Raw genomic sequence first — 26746 nt, forward strand, 5'->3', positions numbered from 1 at the left:
AGGTGTTTTCGTAGACAATCTTTAGAAATACTATACTTCATTTCTACCTCTCCTAAACCAAGAAAACCCTCAATTTTCACCCAGTTGCAAACATTATTCAAAACAAATTTCTCAATAAAAAGTAGGTTTAGGGAGTTGTATACTGAGGTGGCTGCCCAACCACAGCAGAAAGGTGTCTTGTCCTCTAAACTATCAAGGAAGGCCTAGGAAACTTCTGGTGGGATAGACTGAATGTTAAAGGTGCTGAGGAAACTTATAAGCAAAATTGAATTAAATCAGAATTCTGAATTCCAGACTGACATATTTCTGCTAAGCTACTCCAAGTTTTGAAGAAGTACACGCAGTAAGAGTGCACCAAGAAAGATCTGATAACGCGAACACATATGCTCCCTGTCACAAACATACCCTCCTTGTCAGAACAATGTGCCATCAAAGGTACAAGTTAACAAGGGAATTTCCAGCATTTTCCTTCATTTGCGTACATCTTTCCTAACTTCAGGCCCAAGAGAGGTCAAAAGAGGTTTACCTAGCTAAGGAAAGGAAGACATCGCACGCAGACCATCCGCACAGAATCAGAGCGGCAAAGCTACTTTGGGGATTTTGCCCTCCCTTCCTCTTGAGATGCGGCAGAACGTGCCTTCTGCTTACAGGCACTCACCTAATCGTCCCCAGCACCCTCGTGATCACTTTCCTCGCAAAGTGAATGGTGGGTCCACCGACCCCAGTTCACCTCGGCATCAACTCAGTGGAACAGGGCCCGGGGCCAGGGCGTGTGACTCCGACCTCAGGCGGCGGGAGAAGGGCCGGGAGGGGCGTCCCGGTCCCACCGCAGGTCTCAGGGTGCAAACGGGGTGTGGGGGCGAGAAACGAGTTTGAATGGGACGGCAACTTGGAAGTGTTTTTAAGGTTTCTTGAAATGGGCAAATGCTCTGAATCTATTCAGCGGGGGAGCTTTGGAGGACGTTGCCATCCCCTTGTCGCCTGGGACGCACACAGGACCCTGGCCGAGAGGGGGCGAAGGTGTCCCGATGTGAAGTCCGCCCGCCCGAGCGCGGGATCGCGGGCGCCCGGCACCAGGGCGGCGCCGCCGGAGAAGCGCCGGGCCGCGGGCGCTGGACTCAGAGCCCTGGCTGCTGCGTCCGCGGCTCGTCACGCCGCGCCGGGGCGGGGGTGGGGGGTGGGGTGTAGGAACTCCAGGAGGTCCCCAAACTCGGTGACAGAGCTTGGCACTCGGTCCCGCCGGCGCAGAGCTGCGGCAAAGGAGGCGGCGCGGCCCCTCGGGGTGGGGAGGGGGTGGGAAGGAGACAGGTGAGACCCGGCGCCCTCCCAGCGCCAGCCGCGCCCCCGCCGTCTCGCCCCGAGAGGGCACTCACCGGCTTTGCACGGATCCTTGTAGTCCAGCGCCTCCGCCTCTTCCTCTCCGTTGCCACCGAAAGTGTAGTCATAGTCGAGGCCGGCGCAGACCCCCAGCTCCGCGCAGAGGACAGCCCCCGTGGCCACCAGCCACGCGAGCATCCCCAGGGAAAGCGTCTCCAGCCCCATCTTCCTCGCGAGGAAGGGCACCGGTGGCTGTCCCCGTGGGAGGCTCCTCGGCGCGGCCGGCGCTCAGGTGTCTGGGGACATGGGGCGCCGTCGGGCCGAGAGAGGGCTGGGCGGCCTGTCCCCCGGCGCGGACGAGGTGGCGGGCGGGGGCAGGTAGGGAGCGGGTCCGGGCGGGCGCGCGGCCAGGCTGCCTCCCCGCGGCCGTCCTTCCTGCGGCTCAACGGCTCGGCTGCCCCAGGCTCAGGCTCCCAGGTCCCCGTGCTCAGGCCCCGCGCGTGTCCCGCACCCAAGACCCGGCGCCGCCCTGGGAGGACAAGACCCGTCTGCACATCAGCGCGTCTGAGCTGAAAGTGGGGACCGCGGTCGCGGGTTGGGGGCAGACATTCCTTCGCCGCCAGACCTTAAAAGCCGCAGAAGCAGCACGGCAACTGGCTGCGAGAAGGGCGAAAGTGGGAGGATTTGGGGATGCACTGTTTGCCTTCCCCCCCCCCCCTCGGCTGTCTTTTTACCCTCTTCCTAACTTAAAAAAAAAAAAAAAAAAAAAAAAAAAAAAACAGAAAAGAAAAGAAAAGAAAAGAAAAAAAAAATCTTCACAGCATCTAACCCAATCACTTGCATCCTGCTTACTTATTCATACAATCAGGGTCAGGATCCGGGCCACAGCCTCCTCTCCGCCTCCTTTCGGTAGCCCTACACGAGCAGACAGACACGAGCGCGCCGAGAATTCCATTTATAATTTACTAAAGATAAAAATGAATATATCATGCACTGCGTCCAGGGACAGCAGTTAATAGATGATGTACGTGCCAACCGAGAGCGCCAGACCGGGGGTGGGCGAGGGATGGTGACAACTCGGCTCAAACCTCCTCTCCCCACCAATACACAAGGAGCTTGCGACTCCCCTTTGCTGCCTTGGCCTCGGTGCAGCCCGGAGGGGAGGAAAAGTGTCTGGGCCTCCGCGACCGAGGTAAGGAAACTGCTTTCAAAGTCCCCCAACCAACAAAGTTGTGCTACGAACTAAGATCCTCAGAACTGCAGTTAAAAAAAAATCCAAAATCCAGTTACAGATTGCAGCAGCAGGAAACGCGAAGACCTCGCCAAGGGCTGCGCTGTGGCTCACGCGGGCTCAGGAAGGGAAGTTGGAAGGAACACTTGGGAAGCAAATTTTCTGTGACAGCTCTGGCGCCCATGCCCAGAGTTGCTCAGTATCCTCTGGCTTCAGTTGTTTTACTTCGGAGGAGAGTGTGTAAAACCTGGCAGCAGGATTAGCGAGGTAAACCACATGTCAGCCTAGCAGACGCAGGACAAACACAGGCTGTGGGAAATTGGGGAGGAAAAAAAATCAGACGAAATCTCTGCAAAACCCCTGTTGTGAGCAATTCAGAGGTTTCCCTACATCTGCAAGTAGTTTCCAAAATAGGTGAGAGGAATTCTCCTCCCCCAAATTTCCAAAGGACTCATGATTGGGAGCCTTCTCTTTTCCAACTAAATCTTGAACTGTCACTTTAGCAGTGACTTGTAAAAAATATTCTGTTGCCTTTACATCTTAATTTGACTTCTAAATGTCTCCCCCTTTTCTGAGTTACCATCAACATACAGTCTCATCTAGAGGGAAATAGGAAGGCAACCACACGCATGCGCACATACATACATACATACACACATGCACACACACACACACACACACACAAACACACAAACCTTTGACAGGTAGACCCAGTATTTGGTTAGGGGATCTGACTAGGTTTTACGTTTGTTAAAGAAAAATTAGAGGCTAAAGTTGAAGAGGTATCAATTATTTCCAACTTAAACTAAGAGTAAAAGGATGGGAGGGCTGGGTAGAACTGACTGATTCCATGTTCCTGGCAAAACTGGGGCTTTCTCAGAAGCCACTAAAGTGATGGAGCCTCCTTTCCATAAATCTCAAACTTCTAACCACAGGTCATAGAAAAGAGAGCAGATCTGGAAAGAACATGTTCAATAAGCAGGTAGAAGTATTTGGTTTTGAAATCTCTTGCTGAGTCATTCTCAAATTCTTTTACCCATCAAAAACATGTTTGCATAATTAATAGTGACGTTCCTCTAGTGCATCCTCTAAATAAGAATATATTTTGTTTTGTCTATTTGAAAGCCCAGGAAATACAGCTTTCTTTTAGAGGATCCTCTTGAGCTGCTGACAGTGTCCCCACTCCCTACCCCCAGACCTTTAAAATGTCCCTTGTTAATTTAAATGACTTGCAAACGTTTCCTTAGGCTATTTTATCATACGTAATTTCGCAAGAGTTTGTACCTGGAGTTTGCCTAAACATCACTTACTTTGCAGTAATAAGTATGTTTCATTCATTGGTCCTGAAAAAAAAGTTACAATATAGGGACATCTACCTATTATATTTTCCTTACAGAATTTATCATTGCTCAGTTTTACAATTTTATACATTTGTAACACAGAGTTAGAATGATTGACATAGTAGAAGCTCAAATCAAAATGTAGAAATGTTTCTTTGTAGCTAAAATACTTGCAGAGAATACTTATTTACATCACAGTATCCTAGGCCTCAAATCCCTGATTTATTTTTAAATATTATTTTAAAATATGTATTAAATCTAAGTTTATCATAATAAAATACTTACTTTTAAGCTTTATTTCTATAGTTGGTACGATTGCAAACAAAAATAGATTTTGCCCTGCCCTTGAAAAATATAAATTTGCAAGAATTTGCAAGAAAACATAAAAAACAATATGCATGTGAGAAAGGAGTTGAGTGTTCCGTCATACGAATATAGCCATAGATATGTGCCCTATGTAAATCCAGTCTCCTTAGAAGATAAAAGAGGAGACTGATTGCTTCAGTAAGACATGCTGAAGGAACCTTGGCTTCTAGCTGGCAGCAGCTGCCTCTGACTACCATTGTCGCTTGCAGCAGAACCGCATCGACCCCAGCAATCCTAGGGAGGAAGCCACCAAAGATAGCTGAAGTAAGAGGTACTCTCTATGCCAATTGGTATATCTTGTTTGCTATCACAGTAATTAAAATAAACTTGCCTTGTAGACAATATCAATTAAAAATATCTATTTTCTAATCTAGTCAATTTGTTATTAGCTAGTAGTGATTGTTTTTCGCTATGAAACCAGGTAATACATGAATATATTCTGCTCATGTTCCTAGTAAAAAGAGATAACTCAGACATATATGGAATAAAATGTGGTTCCCTCTCTCCATTGGTTTCACCCCTGTCAACCTGCTAGCTAAGTAGTGTGCATATATTTTGGCTCCATGAAATTGTCTAATCTGTTGGTTGGAAACAGCAAATATTGTCAATTTTATAAGGTTCAACCTAGTACTTCAAGGCTTTAAAAAATTCTACTCTGTATTAATGTTGTTGTTCTTCTGAATCTATATGCATCTTAGTCAAATATTTTTACGTGAGAAGATGAGTCTCTGGGCCTCAATGGTGTTTACCTCCCACAGTTTCTTTTCTTTTTTTAAAAATCTTACATTCTATGACTTTTTATATCACATTATTTCATGCATCACCACTGCAGGATGTTCCCAACTCTTGATAATTAGAATGATGCTGCGTTCAGTCAAAAATCTGTCCCTTATTTCTGTTTCCTAGTAGCAAGTAGACTGAAGAAGTGAACAGAAGGCAATGTTTGTTTCACATCAAGTGTTACAGAAGGTGTTTGTTTGTTTAGAAAAAGACACACACACCTCCCCAGGAAATGAAGACAAAGAAAAGAGCCTTCCTTCTCTGCAGTGGATTCTGGTCTGAGCAGGGGTTACTGACCTAACAGTCTCTGGTCATTTCTTAGTACTTGCTGATTGGCTGTACTGCCCTTGTTACTAGTTTGCTCTTGCTGTGGAAGACAGAGACACCCTTTGTTTTTATGGCTTTTAGCTACTCCAGACCTTTTAACACTCCCTTTTGCCCCATTCTCATGAGACCCTCTATAGCACACATAAGCTTTATTTTACCTTCTTTCTTCTAAGACTCTCTCTCAGTCCTGAGCAATTCTACATAACACCTCTTATTTCTAAGTGAGTCCCAAATGCTACTGATGCTACATGAGATCATTTTGGGTAACATAGTGATAAACTTAAAAAAATTTTAAGTGTTACATATGTGTGTGTATGTTAGAAAAAAAATCAACAAATTTGCCATTGTATATGCATGTCTTATAATGATGCTTAGCTTAAAAAACAAGTTAGTTGCTTTATGAAATTAAGTCATCCATATAGGCAGCCCATGAAGGTTAGCTGATGTTTGATAAACACTGATTTAATTCAGTTCTTATGTCCCCCTACCCAATGCTGTCTGTTAGGTAGGGAGACACAGGAACTGAATTCATTGCACCTGTACTGCAGTCTATTCCTTCTCCTACCTGCTTATCACCCATTCTCATTGCCAGTAGCACAATGCAGAAAGACTATGTTTGGGCACAGAACTGCATGTATTTTCTGTCAGCACTTTTGGTTTGTTCTCTTATTTAAGCATTATTTGCTGTAGAAGTCTCAAGAATGGCTCCACTGACTTATTTGTTCAGAAACCATGTATTATTGCCTAACGGTATCTGGAAATGATTGTATTCTTTATTCAGGCATCAGCTTTGCCAAAGAGAAATGGAGGGAATGGAATGGAGTAAGAAGGGGCGGGGCGGGGGGGGATCATCTCATTTCCCACCTGGTGAGACTGATAGGTTTGAGTCCACCGTATGTATTCAACTGTATGTATTCAATGTATGTCTGTACTGAATCTTCAGTGTTGTCCCCTGAGCACTGAGCTAGGGAGGTACAAGTGTATCCCTTGGAAGTAGTCTCTCAATCCAAGTTCCAGCTCTCTGCTTAATAGCTTGGTAATTTTGGACCCACTTTTTTAACCTCATGTGCCTTCAGCTTCTTCATCCATAAAACAGGGGTTATCTTATTATTCCATAGTATTTCAGAGTTGTTATAAAGATTAAGTTAGTTAATATATGTGATGTACTTACAGTTCCTACTATAGAGTGCACTTTTGGTATTTGTTTGCTATTATCATCATAAATAAGTTGTAAAAAGTCAAACTATTTCCAGCTCTTCTAAAACACATTATTTGAAAACAGCCTTCTTCTCCTTCACTTTGACCTAAATGGTATAACTCTAAGGCAGAGTGACTTATTCAAGGTTATGCTGGAGAGAAGCAGTGGATAGACTGGTGAAGAACATAGACTTCATTAGCAGAAAACTCAGAGTTCTAAGTCTGACTTTGCTACTGAGGAGCTGTTTGGCCTTGGGCAAGGTCCCTCCCTAGCTCCACTCTCCTGACTTTTGAAGCAAGAATGAAATACCTAATAGGGTTGGACTAAGAATTAAGTAAGATTATAAGTGTAATGTACTTTCTAGTAGGGATAAGCACATTACAAAGGGTGGTTATTATTATTAATTGGCATTTTCCTAGTGATCTATGGGGAAAACCTGTACATTATGATCTTTTCCACTGTCAGACGAGAAATTCAGCACACACACATACCTGGTTACAAATTAAATAAAGCTAGAACAGTTTTATTTGAAAAATTCCACTGATACAAAACCTATTAAATTGAAATAAAGATTTAGGTGACTTTGCTGGTGTTGCTTATAAATTCCCCAATTTATAGAAGTATATTAACTTCTGTGACTGACATCTAGAATGTTTTTCATCTGGCCATTTTCTGTCCCCTTGATTTAGCTAATAGGGTCTTGTGTTCATATTTTCATATTATGAGCAATAAGGTAGGTCTTCCAATTTTTCCTACACAATTTCCCTATCAAACAAAATTTGTGCTTCATTTCATTCTACTTTTCTCATGAAGATTAAAAAACAGGCATTGAAGCTTTCCATGAAACATACTATATTCTTTCAATACAATGAGAATAACTTAATTTAAAAATAAAATAATGAAGTAGTACCAGCCTCTTGTGAGAAAGAAATACCTAAACTCCATAACGCCCATTATCTAGGTTGATCACTTGCAAACATTTTTCTGATCCTATGCTCTTTTGAAGATAAGGAGTAAGAGTTAGAAGGACTGAGTCATTCATGAACATATTACTGTCAACTTGAAACCTCTGACCCTCCACTGGCTCCTTCAGCTGGCTGTTCTTTGGGGGCCTGCAGTTCTGCTAATCCAGTGGACAAGTGTTGGGCAGTGGGGAACTGCATGTCTAAGAGTGGCCAAGAGCCTCTAACCCCAGTAAGAGCCCATTCTTCCTTTGGCCTCTGGTGAAGCCTCACTTTGCATTGTTCCTTCCTGACTCTACAGATTATATTCTAGACAGAAGTGCCTACTCTGCCTGCATCCAAGTCATTGTTCTCATCTAGACCATGTCTTCCCCATGCATGAATCCCATAAAACACATATTGTGCATGTACATATGTACTAGAGCAAAATAATTTTTTAACTGACAAAAATAGAATTGAGCCTATTTCAGCAATCCAAGTAATATAGGCCATCACTGGAAACATTTAACATTGGAATAAAAGTGAAAATTAATTTTAAAAATCTATACATTTAATATAAAAGCAGAGCTTAGGATTAGAAAATGTCCTTGAATCCTTGTTCTACTTATGAGATGTCTTTGGACACATTCTGTCTTAGCTTGATTTTTCTCACCTTTAAACCTCCTGTGGTTATCTCATATATCCGGTATATAAATCACTTAGCACGGAACATGGTGTTTGACAGGAGCTCTGTGGCTATGAAGTCCTCACCTCCTCACGCCCACAAATAAAAAATATCCATGAGATCACAATCAAATCAAATACCCTGAAAAGAAACTTGTAATAAGTATTTACAAAATGGTTGGGAAATACAAGATAATTCCTTCGGAGGTAAAAAGAGAATCTGAAGGGAGACTGAAAAGGAAGACTGCCTATATTCATAACATCACTCAGGGATTTCAGGCTTTTCTCTCTCCTTTCTAGTCCCTACCTGTAAGCAACTAAATGTCCAAGTAGCAGTAATACCCCATAGCTAACTTGGTTAATTTACCTTCTCACAATAAATTTCTGACAGCCTAGATTTATCAAAGCAAACATCTTTGAGTAACACTGGAAAAACTCTTGCTAGGTAATTCGTTGGTATATATTTAAAACTTGTTTGACATCAGTTTTTATGATACATTGTAAAATCACCAAGTTATTTTGTAACTTATTTAACTCTATTCACAATTTGCAGCTGCATTTGAACACTGGTTTTTCTGTGAGTATTTCTAAACTCTCCATCATGCTCTGGGTCTGGTTCTAGGGCCAGGCCAGATTTATTTTGTAAGCTGCACTGGGCGGCTCTCAGGTGGCAATAATTAATGACCTTGGCCTTCAGCTTCAGGCATGATAACTCACTCTGTATCGATTTTCCAACCACTAAAGCAATAGTTTTGCCCTGTAAAACCAACCCCCAATCAATATGAAGCATCTGAGGTGTGTTTATTTGTATATTTATTGTTTTTCATCTTCGAAGCCCTTTAACAACACTAACTGATGGTCCTTAAAATAGGTGAACAAGGTTTCTTCAAGGCTAGCAACACCAACTCTAAAAACCTAAGATACTGAAGTGGCTACAACTCAGAGGGGACAATTTCCTTCATTTTTTCCTCTTCCTCACTTCCTGGGGAAGTTTTTATTCAGACTTACTCTATGTCTGACAACTAAAACTAAAAAGAAAAAAATCTTGTCAACAGAGCAGAGCACAGCTGGGCCAGTGGATTCCGATTTCTTCAGGTCAGTAGAGCACTGGAATATTCACATTGCTTTGCCAGGGTACTGAGGAGAGCTGGGTTATCGAAAGCTAATTACTCAGACAAGGTTTTGAAAGCACCGCTCACCATCAATTATCTAGCTATTTCAGATGAAGATGGGTGTGGTGCTCTCAGTTTTTGCTCGTGGAAAAGTGCTGACATTTCTGCATAATTTCCTCCTTTTCCTACTTTAGTTAGCATGTATTTGATAGAAGGTTATACCCAGTGTTTTCCAAATTATTATAACTACTCCAAAAACACCATCTGTGACTGTGGTCACAGTTCATTTTTAAGGCTGTGCTTAGTACCAAATCCTCACTGTTAAGTACTCTGGTGGTAACAGAAATGTAGTGGGTTCCTACCTTTTTTTTTCTCTCTCTCACTTTTCTTCAGAAGGATTAAAAAAAGTTTCATTCATATGGGTTCCAACATCAAACTAGAAAGTAATTAAATTATATTGCGAGACCAATTTCTAAATACAGCTCCCTCTTGAAAGAAAATGTTTTAATAATTTCAAAATGAATAACAACAGTTTTAAACATTTCTTGAACCTGTAAAAATGAGTTGGTTCTCCTTTGTTTTCTTACTCTCTAATAACAATTGCTATGAGAGATGGAAAATGTCATGTGTTTGGCTTTAAAATCAGTGCAAAGTTTATGGCTTTCTCTTTTGAAATCATCAGGCCACTTGCAGAGAACCTGAGCTGTTTGCTCTTAATTACTAGTAAGACAGGAAAACAATTAGTAGAGCAATTAATTCAATATGTAGTAGGATTTTTTACTAGCCATTTTATTCTAATAACTCAGTACATAAATGCCTCAGTTCACAGGACGTGCTCTCCAAGAATAATAAAATGATCATAAAACAATAAGCTCTTCATATCTTTTGTTTCAGTTAATGATCTTAACTATACAAAAAACAATATCAGAGCAGACCAGTTACTAAATTGTATTCTTCTTACCCCTCAAAACTCACTTGCCCCTAGTTAAATCTATATTTACTGTTTTGGCCTCAGTTATCTGAGTTATTTTTAATAAATAATTTCTCAAAATAATAAATAGTAAAGTGAATAATCTGATGATAAATTTTCATTTAGCTCAATAGAACTTATTTTATTGCAAAATTAGTTGTTTCTTTCACATGTCAAGTACTATAGGCTGAAGTGATGACTATTTTTTTTTGTTGTTCTGAAAGATTTTCTGTGGCTTTTGAATTTCTAATTTTTAAATTTCTAATTTTGAATTTCGAAGATGAAATCTGTTTTTCCCCAATTGTCATAATATATTTTTCCATAAGATTAATCCTTTAACCATATCACTCATTTCAGGGTATGTTTTTGGAATGATTTCTCCATTTAAAATTTCTCCTGAGGATTTATAGTTGTGAGATATTTTTGTATATATTTTAAGCATTATTTTGTTTTATTAATGTTCTAGTTAATATGATGGGCAAAAAATCAAAAGTATGAGCTCCACGTCAGAATTTGAATACTGAAAGTACTGTATATGATGAAATTTGAAAATTGAGATCACCAGATGAATATTTGCCTGTGGAACCTACTCAAGTGTGTTGAGTAAAGGACAGGATGATGTCATATCCTTTTCTAGCAACATGACTAAACTCTTAAAGAATTATTGATTTTGTAAAAGTTGAATTTATAACATTGATTGTGATGCTAATTAAATATGTCTAGCACTTCATAAAAGAGAGAAAATATAATAATAACCTAAGTCATCAGATAATCTTAACTACATTGACGCATTTGCTCTAAAGAATGTTATACCAATCCTTCAGATCCTGTTTTTCTGCCAGGTCTTCAAAGGCCACATAGCATTGAAGCTCTTAGTTTCAAAGACAGAACCAGAGCAGGAGTTAGGCACTAATTGGCCTTAACATGTTTTAGAGTATGGTGTTCTAATTGGCATGCTGTGTGAGGCATTACCCAGATTGTACAAAGAGGATGCTTTACGCAGACTACATTTGGCAACTATGTCCTTGTTGGCTGGTCAGTTGTTTGACATCCGGCGACCTCTAGTGAGAACCAGAAGTTGTTAGCCAACATAAATTTCCTTGTCCAGTCTGAGTCCCTATAGGAACTACAGAAAAAGACAGAAAAGAACCTCAGCAAGGCTCATAGAATACTTTTCCTTTTTTCAGATCACAGTATTAATTCAAGTTTGGGAGGGTGAAAATATTTTTAAAAATATATCTTTAGAAAATTTTCTTCAAATTTTCTAGATATTTCATTGCAGTCAGTTACTACACTAAAGAAAATTAAAATGCATACAAAGAAAAGGAAAAGTGTGAAAAGTTCAATGATGATATAAGCTAAGTATTAAAGAAAAAAAGAAAATGACTATATATTACAGATAAAACTGGACAGTTATTTGACATTTTTTTAAGCAACTATTTTTGCAAATTTTATATGCTCAAATTTTAGAATGATACAATTTTACTAGATTTTAATTAATCCTATAAAGCAGCTATGCTTAGTTTAGTTCCTGAAATTAAGACATTAAATAATTAGTTAAGTATATTTCAATGCATAAATATAAATGCATAATATATAAATGCATAAATAAGTACATACGGTATGAATGAGAATATCATGACCTTAACTCTCAAAGCACATAGCACAGCACCAGGCATTCTGATAAATTTAGTTGTAACAACTATAACTTTTATAATGATGCCTAGTTGTTTGAGATCAATGTATATTAACAGGAAAACATAGGCACAGAAAATGAATGACATATGGTCACCACCCTGAATGTGCAATTTAGTAAGGTGGATGTCAGGAGTAACTTGATCAAATGTGATAAATACCTTATATGATGAACAAATGAAAGCTTATAGATGTTCTATGAAGAGTGATAGCTTTCACTTTAGAGAATGAGGGAAGAGTGTTCATGGGGGTGTTGTACCTTAAAAGATAATATGAGGGAGAATGAAAGAGGAAAAAGCAAGTACCTTTCTGCTTCCTTTGGTGCTGTCTAAATCCTATTTATCTTACTTGGCCTTATTTATGAAAAATATTCTCTCTTTACATTTTACTTTGGGTAATAACCTTCTATTTTTTCTTAAATTTCACATATATTTTATAACTTTCTGTATTTTAATCTTTCTATTGTTAATAACAGTGAACATATTAATGCATTGTTTACATTAGGGTGTTTGGTATAAATAATACACATTTTAAAAGGGTTTTACACTTAACACTTATATATAGTTTTTCAACATTTCAGGACTATAGTTGCTTTGGGAGTTATAAATTTATCCTCACTTAGAAAAACTGAAGTGCTCTGTACCTCCTTAGTGCTATGACATTTAAAAATGTTCCAAGAAACATGAGTTCAATCAAAAAAAAAATCCTTCCTCAAAAAAAAGGGCAAGATTCTGTGATCAAATAAATATTTTCTTGGGTATATATTTTTTATACTTTATACTTATTTATAAAATTTATATCTCCCAGACTAAGTAAATGTATTTAATTTAATTGAATCTCAAACTTTTTGAGAATCTCTTAAGACTTATAGTTATTACTACACATGTAATTTTTCTGAGATTTGAGTGTGAGAGTGATTCTCATTATGTCCTAAAGATTCCATTGGATAAACTCTACCCAGATAATAATAAAATATTTTATTTTTTAAACATTTAAAAATTTCTTTAATTAAAAATTTTCTTTCCAGTTTTATTGAGCTATAATTGACATGCAGCACTGTATAAGTTTGAGGTGTGCAGCATAATGATTTGACTTACATATCATGAAATGATTACCACAATAAGTTTAGTGAACATTCATTGTCTCATATAGGTACAAAATTAAAGAAATAGAAAAAAAATATTTCTCCCTTGTGATGAGAACTCTTAGGATTTACTTTCTTAACAACTTTCATATATAACATAGAGCAGTGTTAATTATACTAATCATGTTATACATTACATCCCTAGTACTTATATTATAACTAGAAGTTTGTGCCTTTGACCACCTTTATCCAATTTGCCCTCCCCCACTCCCGCCTCTGGTAACCACGAATCTAATCTCTATCAGTTTGCTTATTTGTTATTGAAGTATAATTGACCTATAACACTATGTTAGTTCCTGTTACACAACATAGTGATTCGATATTTCTATACATTTCAAAATGATTGCCACAATAGTTACCATACAAAGATATTGAATAATTATTGACTATAAAAATCTTTTCTCAGTCAACTGAGCACAAAATTGATTATATTTGGCCACATAATATGTAACTTGTTTGCTATGATTATCTTTTCTCTCTTTCTTTCTTTTAGGTAGGGAATTTAGTCTAAATAGTTCTAGATCTATTCTTATGGATCTAGCTTCCTAAAATTCTTATAAATTGGTTTTTAAACTAAAGAACATCATAAGAAAAAATAGGGAATTAGATGATATTTTTCTCCGTCATATTTGGCAATACTGGGGTAGTTTCAAATTTTGTGATTAGTAATTTAGAAAATGTAATTTCAATTAATCAACCAATATAATTCAACTAAACAAATGTATGGAATGAGGTGACGTAGTCAGAAAACTTGTTTTAATTTTTAAAACATCAGCTATTAGAATCTTTTAATGAAACTATTGGCATGGATCATCAGAATCATAGCAATTGAAATGATCATAGATCATGTCCAACTCCCTCATTTCTAAAATAATTGAATCTGTTCTTACCTTGGAGACCTGCATGAGTGTCAGGTAGCCAGTATGACTCTTAGCTATAGTCATTTTCTTTGGGTTTAGTCTGAATTTTCTTTCTCAGTTTCTGATTTAAGATTTGAGTCAGATGACTGAGTCTTCGGTTGGCACAAATTCTTTGGAGTGTTTGTAAGTGTTAGTACTTTAGAAAGTACTTGAAGTTCTTTGTAGCCACATCTTGGGAGCAGCATTGCTTAGCTGTGTCTCCACAGACAAAAGAGTATGGATAAAGGCAATTTCTTCTACATAATGGATGAAGGGGAACTGACCAAAAACATCCAGATCGCTCTCCTGATGTTCTCTTGTCTCTTACACCATCAACAGGTGTGGTCGCTCAGAAACTTTCTAATTACTCAGAGAGAAATTAGTAACAAGTTAACTGTTAAGATTAAGATTATATGGTAGAATTTGTTGCTGGTGGTGTTGGTGTTGTTTTATTACTCACATAGTAAACCAATGCAGGGTATTAAATTCAATTTTATTCTATTTCCAACTCAATTCAACCAGCATTCTGTTATGTACTCTAGGGAATAAAAAGGAAAAGACATGATTTCTTACATGAAGCTAAATATGTTTTATGTAATGTGAAAATAGTTACCCAGAAGCTGATTATTTGGCTGTAATGGAAATTCAAAATGGGTCCATAACTATAAAATGATGCCTAAAGAAATAAGTATGAATCTTTTGAACATTGTACAATATTTTATATTTCTGTTTTATCACCCTTTCATGAGCACAGTGCTGGATACAGTAGGCTCTGTATAATGACTTTTTTTAGTAATTAAGGAATGGTGAGTAAAACATTAATTTCTAATTCATAAATCACATGCTAGATAGCCTATCTTTCTTTCTGAGTAATTTTATCATCTACTTTGTTGGTTAGCTGAATTGAAAGGTACACTCATCTTGGCAATGACAGTAAGTTGGAGAAAGATTTTGCTTCTTTTAAACTGTCAAACATTATCTACCCATAAGCATTAACTGTTTTTCTGTATCAATACCCAGTTTGCTCTAAGATAACTCATAAGTATAGACCTTTTTGAATGCTTAGATTATACTTTTCATCACTGAGATTATGGGTTTTCCCCACTAACTTTTATGAATATTTCTGATTGCTGCATGCTCTAAACTTTGGAGGCTTAGCAGCATGTAACCTAAAGAATTTAAAGACTCTAGTCTCTGCTCAGCTGACTTTTTAATTTTTTTCAAACTTTTCCAACTGGTACATCTGATACAGGGATTAGAGTGACTTTTCCATTTGTAGAAGTTCCTTTGTAGAAAGATGATATTCTATCTTCTGAGATGCCTGATTCTTTCATGGATATTCAGGTTTTCACTATATCTTGAATCAAATTTGATAATTTCATTTTTCTTAGAAAATTATGACCTTCATTTCATTAGCTTGATTAAGATTTTAAAATTTACAAAGACTGATGTAAACACAGTGTTTTATTATAATTTTCTAGTTTTTTATTGTACAACTCATGCTGTTTTCATTTTCAATTTTATGCATTTCCAATTAGGTTTTATTTACTTATTAGACTAGTAAAAATGATTTTCTTTTTTTAGTTAATTTATCTTTCTATTAGTTGATTTCTTTTACATTTTATACTCATCTTATTGAAGTTGGGTTTAAAAACAGTTAAAAATTCTCAGCATATATACTATTTTTTAAACATGAGAAGATTTATTATAATGTAGTATATCATTTGGAGTTTAGTTGCAGGAGGAAAACTGTTCTATTTTAAGCAAAGAGAAATCTGTTGGAATTGTACACTTAGACATTGGAAGGCCTGAAGAAGCAAGCTTGATTCTGATCCAGCAGGAATGACCCCAGAAGAAGACCACAGAACCAGCTTGTTAGGGAGGTACCACATTTGATACAATCAGAAAGGGAGGAATTGGGATGCCAATTGCTGGAAATGCTGACTTCATGAACGCACTACTTAGCTTTGATCCAGAAATCAGCAAGTCGCTATCACCACCGCATCTATTTCCCCTGCAGAAAACCCAACTTCTCTACCACAGTGTCTACCAGGAGAAACTGCCTCTACAGCAGGAAACTGCTTCTCCCCGTTTTCATCATTTAGAGCTCTGCTGCCCAGCGCGGTAGTCGTTAGCCACATGTGGCTGCTGAGCATTTGACATGTGATTAGTTCAAATGGAGATGTACTCTAAGTTTAAAATACACACCAGATTTCAAAGACTAAATGGGAAAAAAAAAGAATGTAAAACATTCCAATTTTTAAATATTGACTACATGTTAAAACAACAGTATTTTGAATATACTGGGTAAAGTAAAATGCAGTATTAAAAATTGATTTCATCTGTTTTCTTTTTACTTTTTATAATGTGCCTACTAGAAGATTTAAAATTGCATTTGTGGCTCAGATTAAATTTCTATTGAACAGTGCTGTTCTAAAACTCTCAAGAGTGCATCTCTTAGAAGAACCAATTTCACATCCAAAAATCTAGTTGTGAGGAAGTCATGTAAAAGTAGGCTTTAGCTTTCTAGCTCCTGTCATTCAGAAAGCTCCCCTGATTGAAAGTTGAAATGAATACTGAGCAAGCTAAGGCACTATATCTTCCACATGAAGTATTTTTTAGTGAAGAGCTTAGGCAATATCTCATAAAGTTTAAAATTTATTTTTCTCATTGTAATGCTTTTTGATGGTATGTAGTTTTATTCTAATTTTATTAAATTTCACTCGAAAATTAATTAGATTTATTTTTTTAATCTCAAAGCATCTGAATTTTGTTTTCTTTTTTTGCCAATTTATTATTAATTTTTATTTCCTTTTATTTTTTACAGTGTGATCAAAGAAAGTGGTCTTGCACATTTTTTTGCTCTTTGGAATGTATTAAGGTTTTTGTGTGTGTTGCCAACCAGCTTTGTAAAAGCCCCATAGGCATGGGAAAGGAACAGATTTTCTCTTCTGTAACATAAGAAACTAATTTGTATGTGTTAATGTCTTTATTTATATTAAACTGTCACTCCCTCGTTTTTTGTTTTGTTTTATTATTGTTGTTGTTGCATTTTGTTTTGTTTTAAACCCCAGAGATCTGCTAAAGATAGGAATGTTTTAAAGTCTCCGATTTTGCTAAAAATAACTTAGAATTAGGAGATGAAGTAAAATATTTAACAAATGAGCAAAATATAGGTTAGTATGGGATATATGTAACCGAAAAGTAAAAATAGGAACCATGAAAAGTTCTGTGTGAGGAAACTTTTTGTCTGTGGGGATTGAAAAAAGGTACCATATAGGATAAGACATTTTATGTGATTCTTGAAATATGAATAAGATTTGGTGTTATAGAAGAGAGGAAGACGTTACAGCCCGTGGGAACAAATAATCCGAGGTTGGTCTTGTGACAATACAGTAAATGTTTGCTAAAGCTAATGTGGGATTGTTAATGTTATAAGCAATGAGGATCCATTGAAGATATTGAGAAAGAGAGAGACATAATAGAGCTGATGGTTTTGGAAGATTATCTAGTGTAGAGGGTGTGGAGGAATATATTGCCTCAGTTCATGTCAGCCATGACAATGAAAATGTCAGTCCACTGAATGGAATATTAAATACTCCATTAAGTAAATATATTACTATGAAGGAGTAATTCAAAGAATTTGATAAAGTAGATTAAATTTTTCCAGTGGAAAGGGACAGCATATGGAAAAAAAAAAATCAATCCCTACACAAAGAGTTTTAGCCAGAATGACCAGAGACGCTAGAAACAGAAATAAAAAGGTTGGTAAGATATGTTAACTCTCCAATTTATACCTCCTCTGTGCTCAGGTCTCACGTATTCAATTGCCAATCTCTGTTTGGATACTTCTCATTCAGCTAAACGTTAGCACACACAAGTTAAGTTCTTAACCCAAACAGATCTTCCCCATCCTGACTTTACCCCATATTATAGCCATATTTCTTATCTCAGTGAATTTTCTGTCTTACATGTTAAAAGTTTTTTGAAAATATATTCTTAATAGCTACATAATATTCTACCTTATGGAAGCAGCAAAATCACCGTCACCATTTCTCAACTGTTGAACATTTAGACAGTTCCCAATTTTGTGGTGCTTCAGTGAATGTTCTTACTTGTATTTATATCTTAAGCTACTTTTGTTATTTCCTTAGAATATAGTTCTTAGCATAATTCAATAAGAATAAAAGCATATAGTGAAAATAATATCAAAAAGTATGAGCATTAATCCCATACATTATCTTTTCAGACGGTTTTACTATGTTAATATTCTATCAGCAGTATATGAGTATGTATTCTCACCATATACATACCTACCCAATAGTGAATATAATCTACTTTTGATCTTTGACAACTTTAATTTCCAAAAAAGTATTATCACATTAACTAGAATTTATTTGATTAAATACTAGTGATATTGAACAATGCTTTCTTTTATTTATTAAATATTTGTATTAATTTTTCTGAAATGGCCCTTTTATAATCCTTGCCTAGTTTTCAACTGGACATTTTGGATTTTCCTTATATGTTTTTGTTTTTTATAATCACTGTAAATATTTTCCTCAACTTTGATATTTTCTTTTTAATTCACATGGCATATTTGTAACACATAGAAATCTCTACTTTTTTTGGGTCTTAATCACTCTTTATTTTTCAATTTCATTTTAGTTTATGATCTCTTCATTCATATCTAAAGACCAGATGATATATGCAATTTACTTTCTGCATATTTTCTCTATATTTTTCCTAATTTAATAAGCTAGGAAATCAATTTTTAACACCATTTTATTGACCAATTGTTCTTTTCACAATAGTTTGTGATACCAGTCTACTTACAAACTATAGATTCTGTTCTTTTGAAGTGTCTGCCTATGTAGTGCTACATTGTTTTAATTATTTTGACTTCATATTATATATATTTAATATGGCATAGAGTATATATTATGGAATATACACTTCTTTAGGCATATAATTATTTGCTAAGGCTGTTCTGTTATGAGTCTTCTTGTGCAAAATGCTCTTAGCTAGTTATACCCATGAACTTCTATGATGGTTAAACTTATTGACTGGGCCAGAGGGTGCCCAGATATTTGGTTAAACATTATTCTCGGTGTGTCTGTGAGGGTATTTCTGAATGAGACAAACATTTGAATCAACAGATTGAGTAAAGGAGACTGCTCTCCCCAATGTGTGAGGGTCTCAGAGATATATGTATATGTCTCCTATCAGTACTGTTTCTCTGGAAAACCCTGACTTATACAATTTCTAACAAGTTTAAGCAAATAAAACTCCACTGGAGATTTTCTGTAATTATATAAAAACTACAAGTTAATTAGGAGGTAATTGACATCTCTATACCAATCCATGTTTTTATTCAGGAACATGTTTCTTTTATTCATATACGTCAGCTTTATTGTCTCTCACTAAAGTTTTCCACTTTTTTTTTCTCTCATTTTATCTGTCTTTAATTTCAGTTACATAGGACCTAAATTTTTTATTTTTTAACATCTTTATTGGAGTATACTTGCTTTACAATGGTGTGTTAGTATCTGCTGTATAACAAAGTGAATCAACTATACATATACATATATCCCCATATCCCCTCCCTCATGTGTCTCCCTCCCACCCTCCCTTTCCCACCCATCTAGGTGGTCACAAAGCACCAAGCTGATCTCCCTGTGCTATGCGGCTGCTTCCCACTAGCTATCTATTTTACATTTGGTAGTATATATAAGTCCATGCCACTCTCTCACTTCGTCCCAGCTTACCCTTCCCCCTCCCCATGTCCTCAAGTCCATTCTCTACATCTGTGTCTTTATTCCTGTCCTGCCCCTAGGTTCTTCTGAACAATTTGTTGTTTTTTTTTTTTTTTAGATTCCATATATATGTGTTAGCATAAGGTATTTGTTTTTCTCTTTCTGACTTACTGCACTCTGTGTGACAGACTCTAGGTCCATCCATCTCACTACAAATAACTCAATTTCATTTCTTTTTATGGCTGAGTAATATTCCGTTCTGTATAGGTGCCACATCTTCTTTATCCATTCATCTGTCGATGGACACTTAAGGTGCTTCCATGTCCTGGCTATTGTAAATAGAGCTGCAATGAACATTGTGGTACATGACTCTTTTTGAATTATGGTTTTCTCATGGTGTACGCCCAATAGTGGGATTGCTGGGTCTTATGGTAGTTCTATTTTTAGTTTTTTAGGGAACCCTCCATACTGTTCTCCATAGTGGCTGTATCAATTTACATTCCCACCAATAGTGCAAGAGGGTTCCCTTTTCTCCAAACCCTTTCCAGAATTTATTGTTTGTAGATTTTTTATGATGGCCATTCTGACTTGTGTGAGGTGATACCTCATTGTGGTTTTGATTTGCATTTCTCTAATGATTAGTGATGTTGAGCATCTTTTCATGTGCTTGTTGGCAATCTGTATGTCTTCTTTGGAGAGATGTTCTTTTAGGTCTTCTGCCCATTTTTGGATTGGGTTGTTTATTTTTTTCATATTGAGCTGCCTGAGCTGCTTGTATATTTTAGAGATTAATCCTCTGTCAGTTGCTTCTTTTTCAAATATTTTCTCCCATTCTGAGTGTTGTGTTTTCTTCTTGTTTACGGTTTCCTTTGCTGTGCAAAAGTTTTAAAGTTTCTTTAGGTCCCTTTTGTTCATTTTTATTTCCATTAGTCTAGGAGGTGAGTCAAAAAGGATCTTGCTGTGATTTATGTCATAGAGTGTTCTGCCTATGTTTTCCTTTAAGAGTTTTATAATGTCCAGTCATACATTTAGGTCTTTAATCCATCTTGAGTTTATTTTTGTGTATGGTGTTAGGAAGTGTTCTAATTTCATTCTTTTACATGTGGCTGTCCAGTTTTTCCAGCACCACTTATTGAAGAGGCTGTCTTTTCTCCATTCTATATTCTTGTCTCCTTTGTCAAACATAAGGTGACCATAGGTGTGCGGGTTTATCTCTGGGCTCTCTATCCTGTTCCATTGATCTATATTTCTGTTTTGGTGCCAGTACCATACTGTCTTGATTACTGTGGCTTTGTAGTATACTCTGAGTCTTCTCCCTTTTTTCCTTGATGAGTCTGGCTAATGGTTTATCAATTTTGTTAATCTTCTCAAAGCACCAGCTTTTAGTTTTATTGATCTTTGCTATTGTTTCCTTCATTTCTTTTTCATTTATTTCTGATCTGATCTTTATGATTTCTTTCCTTCTGCTAATTTTTCGGTTTTTTTGTTCTTCTTTCTCTAATTGTTTTAGGTGTAAGGTTAGGTTGTTTATTTGAGATGTTTCTTGTTTCTTGAGGTAAGATTGTATTGCTATAAACGTCCCTCTTAGAACTGCTTTTGCTGCATCCCATAGGTTTTGGGTCATCGTGTTTTCATTGTCGTTTGTTCCTAGGTATTTTTTTATTTCCTCTTCAGTGATCCTCTTCAGTGATCTCGTGGTTATTAAGTAATGTATTGTTTAGCCTCCATGTGTTTGTATTTTTTACAGATTTTTTCCTGTAATTGATATCTAGTCTCATAGCGTTCTGGTCAGAAAATATACTTTATATGATTTCAATTTTCTTAAATTTATGAAGGCTTGATTTGTGACCCAAGATATGATCTATCCTGGAGAATGTTCCATGAGCACTTGAGAAAAAATTGTATTCTGTTGTTTTTTGGATGGTATGTCCTATAAATTTCAATTAAGTCCATCTTGTTTACTGTATCATTTAAAGCTTGTGTTTCCTTATTTATTTTCAGTTTGGATGATCTGTCCATTGGTGAAAGTGGGGTGTTGAAATCCCCTACTATGATTTTGTTACTGTGTATTTCCCCTTTTATGGCTGTTAGTATTCGCTTTATGTATTGATGTGCTCCTATGTTGGGTGAATAAATATTTACAATTGTTATATCTTCTTCTTGGATTGATCCCTTGATCATTATGTAGTGTCCTTCTTTGTCTCTTGTAGTAGTCTTTATTTTTAAGTCTATTTTGTCTGATTTGAGAGTTGCTACTCCAGCTTTCTTTTGATTTGCATTTGCATGGAATATCTTTTTCCATCCCCTCACTTTCAGTCTGTTTGTGTCCCTAGGTCTGAAGTGGGTCTCTTGTAGACAGCATATATACAGGTCTTGTTTTTGTATCCATTCAGCCAGTCTATGTCTTTTGGTTGGAGCATTTAATCCATTTACATTTAAGGTAATTATCTATATGTATGTTCCTATTACCATTTTCTTAATAGCTTTGGGTTTATTACTGTAGGTCTTTTCCTTCTCTTGTGTTTCCTGCCTAGAGAAGTTCCTTTAGCATTGTTGTAAAGCTTGTATGGTGATGCTGAATTCTCTTAGGTTTTGATTGTCTGTAAAGGTTTTAATTTCTCTGTCGAATCTGAATGAGATCCTTGCTGGATAGAGTAATCTTGGTTGTTGGTTTTTCCCTTTCATCACTTTAAATATGTCCTGCCACTCCCTTCTGGCTTACAGAGTTTCTGCTGAAAGATCAGCTGTTAACCCTATGGGGATTCCCTTGTATGTTATTTCTTGTTTTTCCCTTGCTGCTTTTAATATTTTTTGTTTGTATTTAATTTTTGATAGTTTGATTAATATGTGTCTTGCATGTTTCTCCTTGGATTTATCCTGTTTGGGACTCTCTGTGCTTCCTGGAATTGATTGACTCTTTCCTTTCCCACATTAGGGAAGTTTTCAACTATAATCTCTTCAAATATTTTCTCAGTGCCTTTCTTTTTCTCTTCTTCTTCTGGGATCCCTATAATTTGAATGTTGGTCCGTTAAATGTTGTCCCAGAGGTCTCTAACACCGTCCTCAATTCTTTTCATTCTTTTTGCTTTATTCTGCTCTGTGGTAATTATTTCCACTATTTTATCTTCCAGGTCACTTATCCATTCTTTTGCCTCAGTTATTCTGCTCTTGATTCCTTCTAGAGAATTTTAAATTTCATTTATTGTGTTGTTCATCATTGTTTGTTTGCTCTTTAGTTCTTGTAGGTCCTTGTTAAACATTTCTTGTATTTTCTCCATTCTATGTCCAAGATTTTGGATCATCTTTACTATCATTACTCTGAATTCTTTTTCTGGTAGACTGCCTATTTCCTCTTCATTTGTTTTGGTCTGGTGAGTTTTTACCTTGCTCCTTCATCTGTTGTGTGTTTCACTCTCTTCTCATTTTGCTTACCTTACTGTGTTTGGGGTCTCCTTTTTGCACACTGCAGGTCATAGTTCCCATTGTTTTTGGTGTCTGCCCTCAGTGGCCAAGGTTGGTTCAGTGGGTTGTGTAGGCTTCCTGGTGGAGGGGACTGGTGCCTGTGTTCTGGTGAATGAGGTTGGATCCTGTCTTTCTGGTGGGCAGGACCACGTCCAGTGGTGTGTTTTGGGGTGTCTGTGAACTTATTATGATTTTAGGCAGCCTCTCTGCTAATGGTTGTGTTCCTGTCTTGCTAGCTGTTTGCTGTAGGGTGTCCAGCAGTGTAGCTTGCTTGTCGTTGAGTGGAGCTGGGTCTTAGCATTGAGATGGAGATCTCTGGGAGAGCTTTCACCGTTTGATATTATGTGGAGCCAGGAGATCTCTGGTGGACCTATGTCCTGAACTCGGCTCTCCCACCTCAGAGGCACAGGCCTGACACCTGGCCGGAGCACCAAGACACTGTCGCCACATGGCTCAGAAGAAAAGGAAGAAAAGAAAGAAAGAAAGAAAAAAGAAAGAAAGAAAATAAATAAATAAAATAAATAAATAAAATATATTTATGAAAATAAAAAATTTTTTAAAATTATTAAAAATTAAAAAGTAATTTAAAAAAAGGAAAGAAAGAAAGAAAAGATCAACCAAACCAAAAAACAAATCTACCAATGATAACAAGCACTAAAAACTATACTTAAAAAAGAAAAAACAAATGGATAGACAGAACCCTAGGACAAATGGTAAAACAAAGCTATACAGACAAAATGACACAAAGAAGCATGCAGATACACACTCACAAAAAGGGAAAAAGGAAAAATATATATATATCTATATATTAAAAAAAATGAGAGAGAGAGCAACAATTCAATAAACATATCTACCAGTGATAATAAACTCTAAATACTAAACTAAGATAAACATAAAACCAGAAACAAATTAGATGCAGAAAGCAAACCCCAAGTCTACAGTTGCTCCCAAAGTCCACCATCTCAATTTTGGGATGATTCATTGTCTATTCAGGTATTCCACAGGTGGAGGGTACATCAAGATGATTGTGGGGATTTAATCTTCTGCTCCTGAGGTTACTGGGAGAAATTTCCTTTTCTCTTCTTTGTTCACACAGCTCCTGGGGTTCAGCTTTGGATTGGCCCTGCCTCTGCATGTAGGTCACCTGAGGGCATCTGTTCCCTCCCAGACAGGATGGGGTTAAAGGAGCAGCTGGGTAGGGGGCTCTGGCTCACTCAGGCCAGGAGGAGTGGGGGGTACAGAATGAAGGGCAAGCCTGCGGTGGCAGAGGCTGGCGTGACGTTGCAACAGCCTGAGGCGTGCCATGTGTTCTCCGGGGGAAGTTGTCCCTTGATCACGGGACCCTGGCAGTGGCGGGCTGCACAAGGTCTCGGGAGAGGGGGTGTGGAAAGTGACCCGTGCTTGCACACAGGCTTCTTGGTGGCTGCAGAAGCCGCCTTAACGTTTCATGCCCATCTCTGGTGTCTGCACTGATAGCCACAGCTCACACCAGTCTCTGGAGCTCGTTTAGGTGGTGCTCTGAATCCCCTCTCCTCATGCACCCTGAAACCTCTTAGGCAGTTCCAGACTTTTTCCCGGACTCTCTCCTGGCTCGCTGTGGCACACTAGCCCCCTTCAGGCTGTGTTCACACAGCCAACCCCAGTCCTCTCCCTGGGATCTGAACTCCAAAGCCCGAGCCTCAGCTCCCAGCCCCCACCCATCACGGCTGGTGAGCAGACAAGCCTCTCAGGCTGGTCAGCAGCGATCTTCTGTGCGGGAATCTCTCTGCTTTGCCCTCTGCACCCCTGTTGCTGTGCTCTTCTCCATGACTCCGAAGCTTCCCCCCACCACCCCCCCCATCTCCACCAGTGAAGGGGCTTCCTAGTGTGTGGAAACTTTTCATCCTTCACAGCTCCCTTCCAGAGGTGCAGGCCCCGTCCCTATTCTTTTGTCTCTGTTTTTTTCTTTTTTCTTTTGCGCTACCCAGGTATGTGGGGAGTTTCTTGCCCTTTGGGTGGTCTGAGGTCTTCTGCCAGCGTTCAGTAGGTGTTCTGTAGGAGTTGTTCCACATGTAGACGTATTTCTGATGTATTTGTGGAAAGGAAGGTGATCTCCACGTCTTACTCCTCTGCCATCTTGAAGGTCTCCCTACTTTTTCTTTATAAAGCTGCTGAACTTTCATTTGAAAAGTTATTCTTTGGTAATTTTATTGAAAATAAATAGGTTATTTTTAATCAGAGTAGATAGTTGGATACTGAGCCTTAAACTAGAATCAGTGGACTCTCATTATCCATCAGTGCAGGAGCCTGATTTCTCCCCCTGGACAACTAGGCACTCCAATACTTGTTTAATAGAGAATTTGGTTTTTGCTTTCCTTTGGCTAATGCTCATTAAAGAGAGTATTGAGTTTTGTCTACATAAAACATATTCATTGGACCAAGTTCACATGTGCTTTAATTTGAGGGGAATAGTTCTTCTACAGCATGGAGGTGAAAGGCCAATAGAGAGAATACTGGATAGGGGGAAATATGCTTCTCCCTGGCCTCCAGTAATAGATTTGGGAACATCCTATCTTAACTCTCCCAGAAAGAGGCAACTAGGTCTCTTTCCTCACTAGAAATACTACACAAATTCAGGAGGAAAAAGAAGAAACACATTTGTTTGTTTTTCATTGTGAACATATTTCACACAGGTCATCAGTTGACATCAGCAGATGGCCCCATAGCAATGGGGCTGGTAAGATCAATTTCACCCTTGATTATTAAAATAACCAAATCATTTTGATTTGACACTCAAATAATAATGTTAAAACAATTAAGTTTATTGAACAGACAATAAAATATCCTTTTAATTTTAAATCAAATATCTTTTTTAAATGCCACAATCCAACTTAAGATGTTTTGTTTTTGCACATCAAGATAGCTGGAATTTAAAGGATTAATACCAATCAATGAAGTACATACCACTTAAACTTGGATATTTGCATACATTCTCTGTAGGTGTCAGCATTGCTTTGTAACAGCTGTATATCCAGAACTGTGTTTTCATCATGTCATAGGATGTAGTTTTTATGTTTAGTTCAGACTTAAAAATCAGAAGAGTCAATCCAAGGCTTAAGGACGTCTCTTGGACCATTCTTTATTTTTTAACATAACAAGTTGTGACTGAATGAATAAATTCCAGTTGGTAAAAAATGTATGTTTATGTTTCTGCTTTAGCTATGAATGAGTACTTTCAAGGTTTTGCATGGCATTCTCTGAATTTAGAAAAAAAAATGCTTTGAAAAAGTATGCTACAACATTCTGATTATATTTGGAATACTTAGAGATGATATTTCATTACTTGTTGTTGAGAGAACAGTTTATGTAGAATTCTACAGAGTGATTCATATCATAGGCATCACTGCATTATCGTGTACATTTCATTGTTCTTAAGGTTCCAGGAAAAAAAGGTTTTAGAATATGATGCACAAGATGCTACACCAGGCAAAGCCCTTTCCATTAGTATCGTAAAAATAGCCACAACTAAAGAAAACATACATAAA

General features: G+C 37.5%; 1 protein-coding gene across 4 annotated transcripts in view; it reads right to left on the reverse strand.

Moving 5' to 3' along the window:
- Positions 1 to 26083, reverse strand: part of TLL1 (tolloid like 1) — a 253162-nt gene extending 227079 nt beyond the window's left edge. For all 4 annotated transcript variants that reach the window (XR_014264165.1, XR_014264166.1, XM_082463627.1 and 1 more), the window contains exon 1: positions 1374 to 26083. Coding sequence is in view for 2 of the 4 variants with exons in the window: in XM_082463627.1 (XP_082319753.1) it covers positions 1374 to 1542 (169 nt within the window). In the remaining 2 variants the exon portion in view is untranslated. The remainder of the gene's footprint in view (positions 1 to 1373) is intronic.
- Positions 26084 to 26746: the final 663 nt, after the last annotated feature.

The sequence above is a fragment of the Balaenoptera physalus genome, assembly GCF_965194825.1.
Source record: "Balaenoptera physalus genome assembly, chromosome: 5".
Lineage (NCBI taxonomy): Eukaryota > Metazoa > Chordata > Mammalia > Artiodactyla > Balaenopteridae > Balaenoptera > Balaenoptera physalus.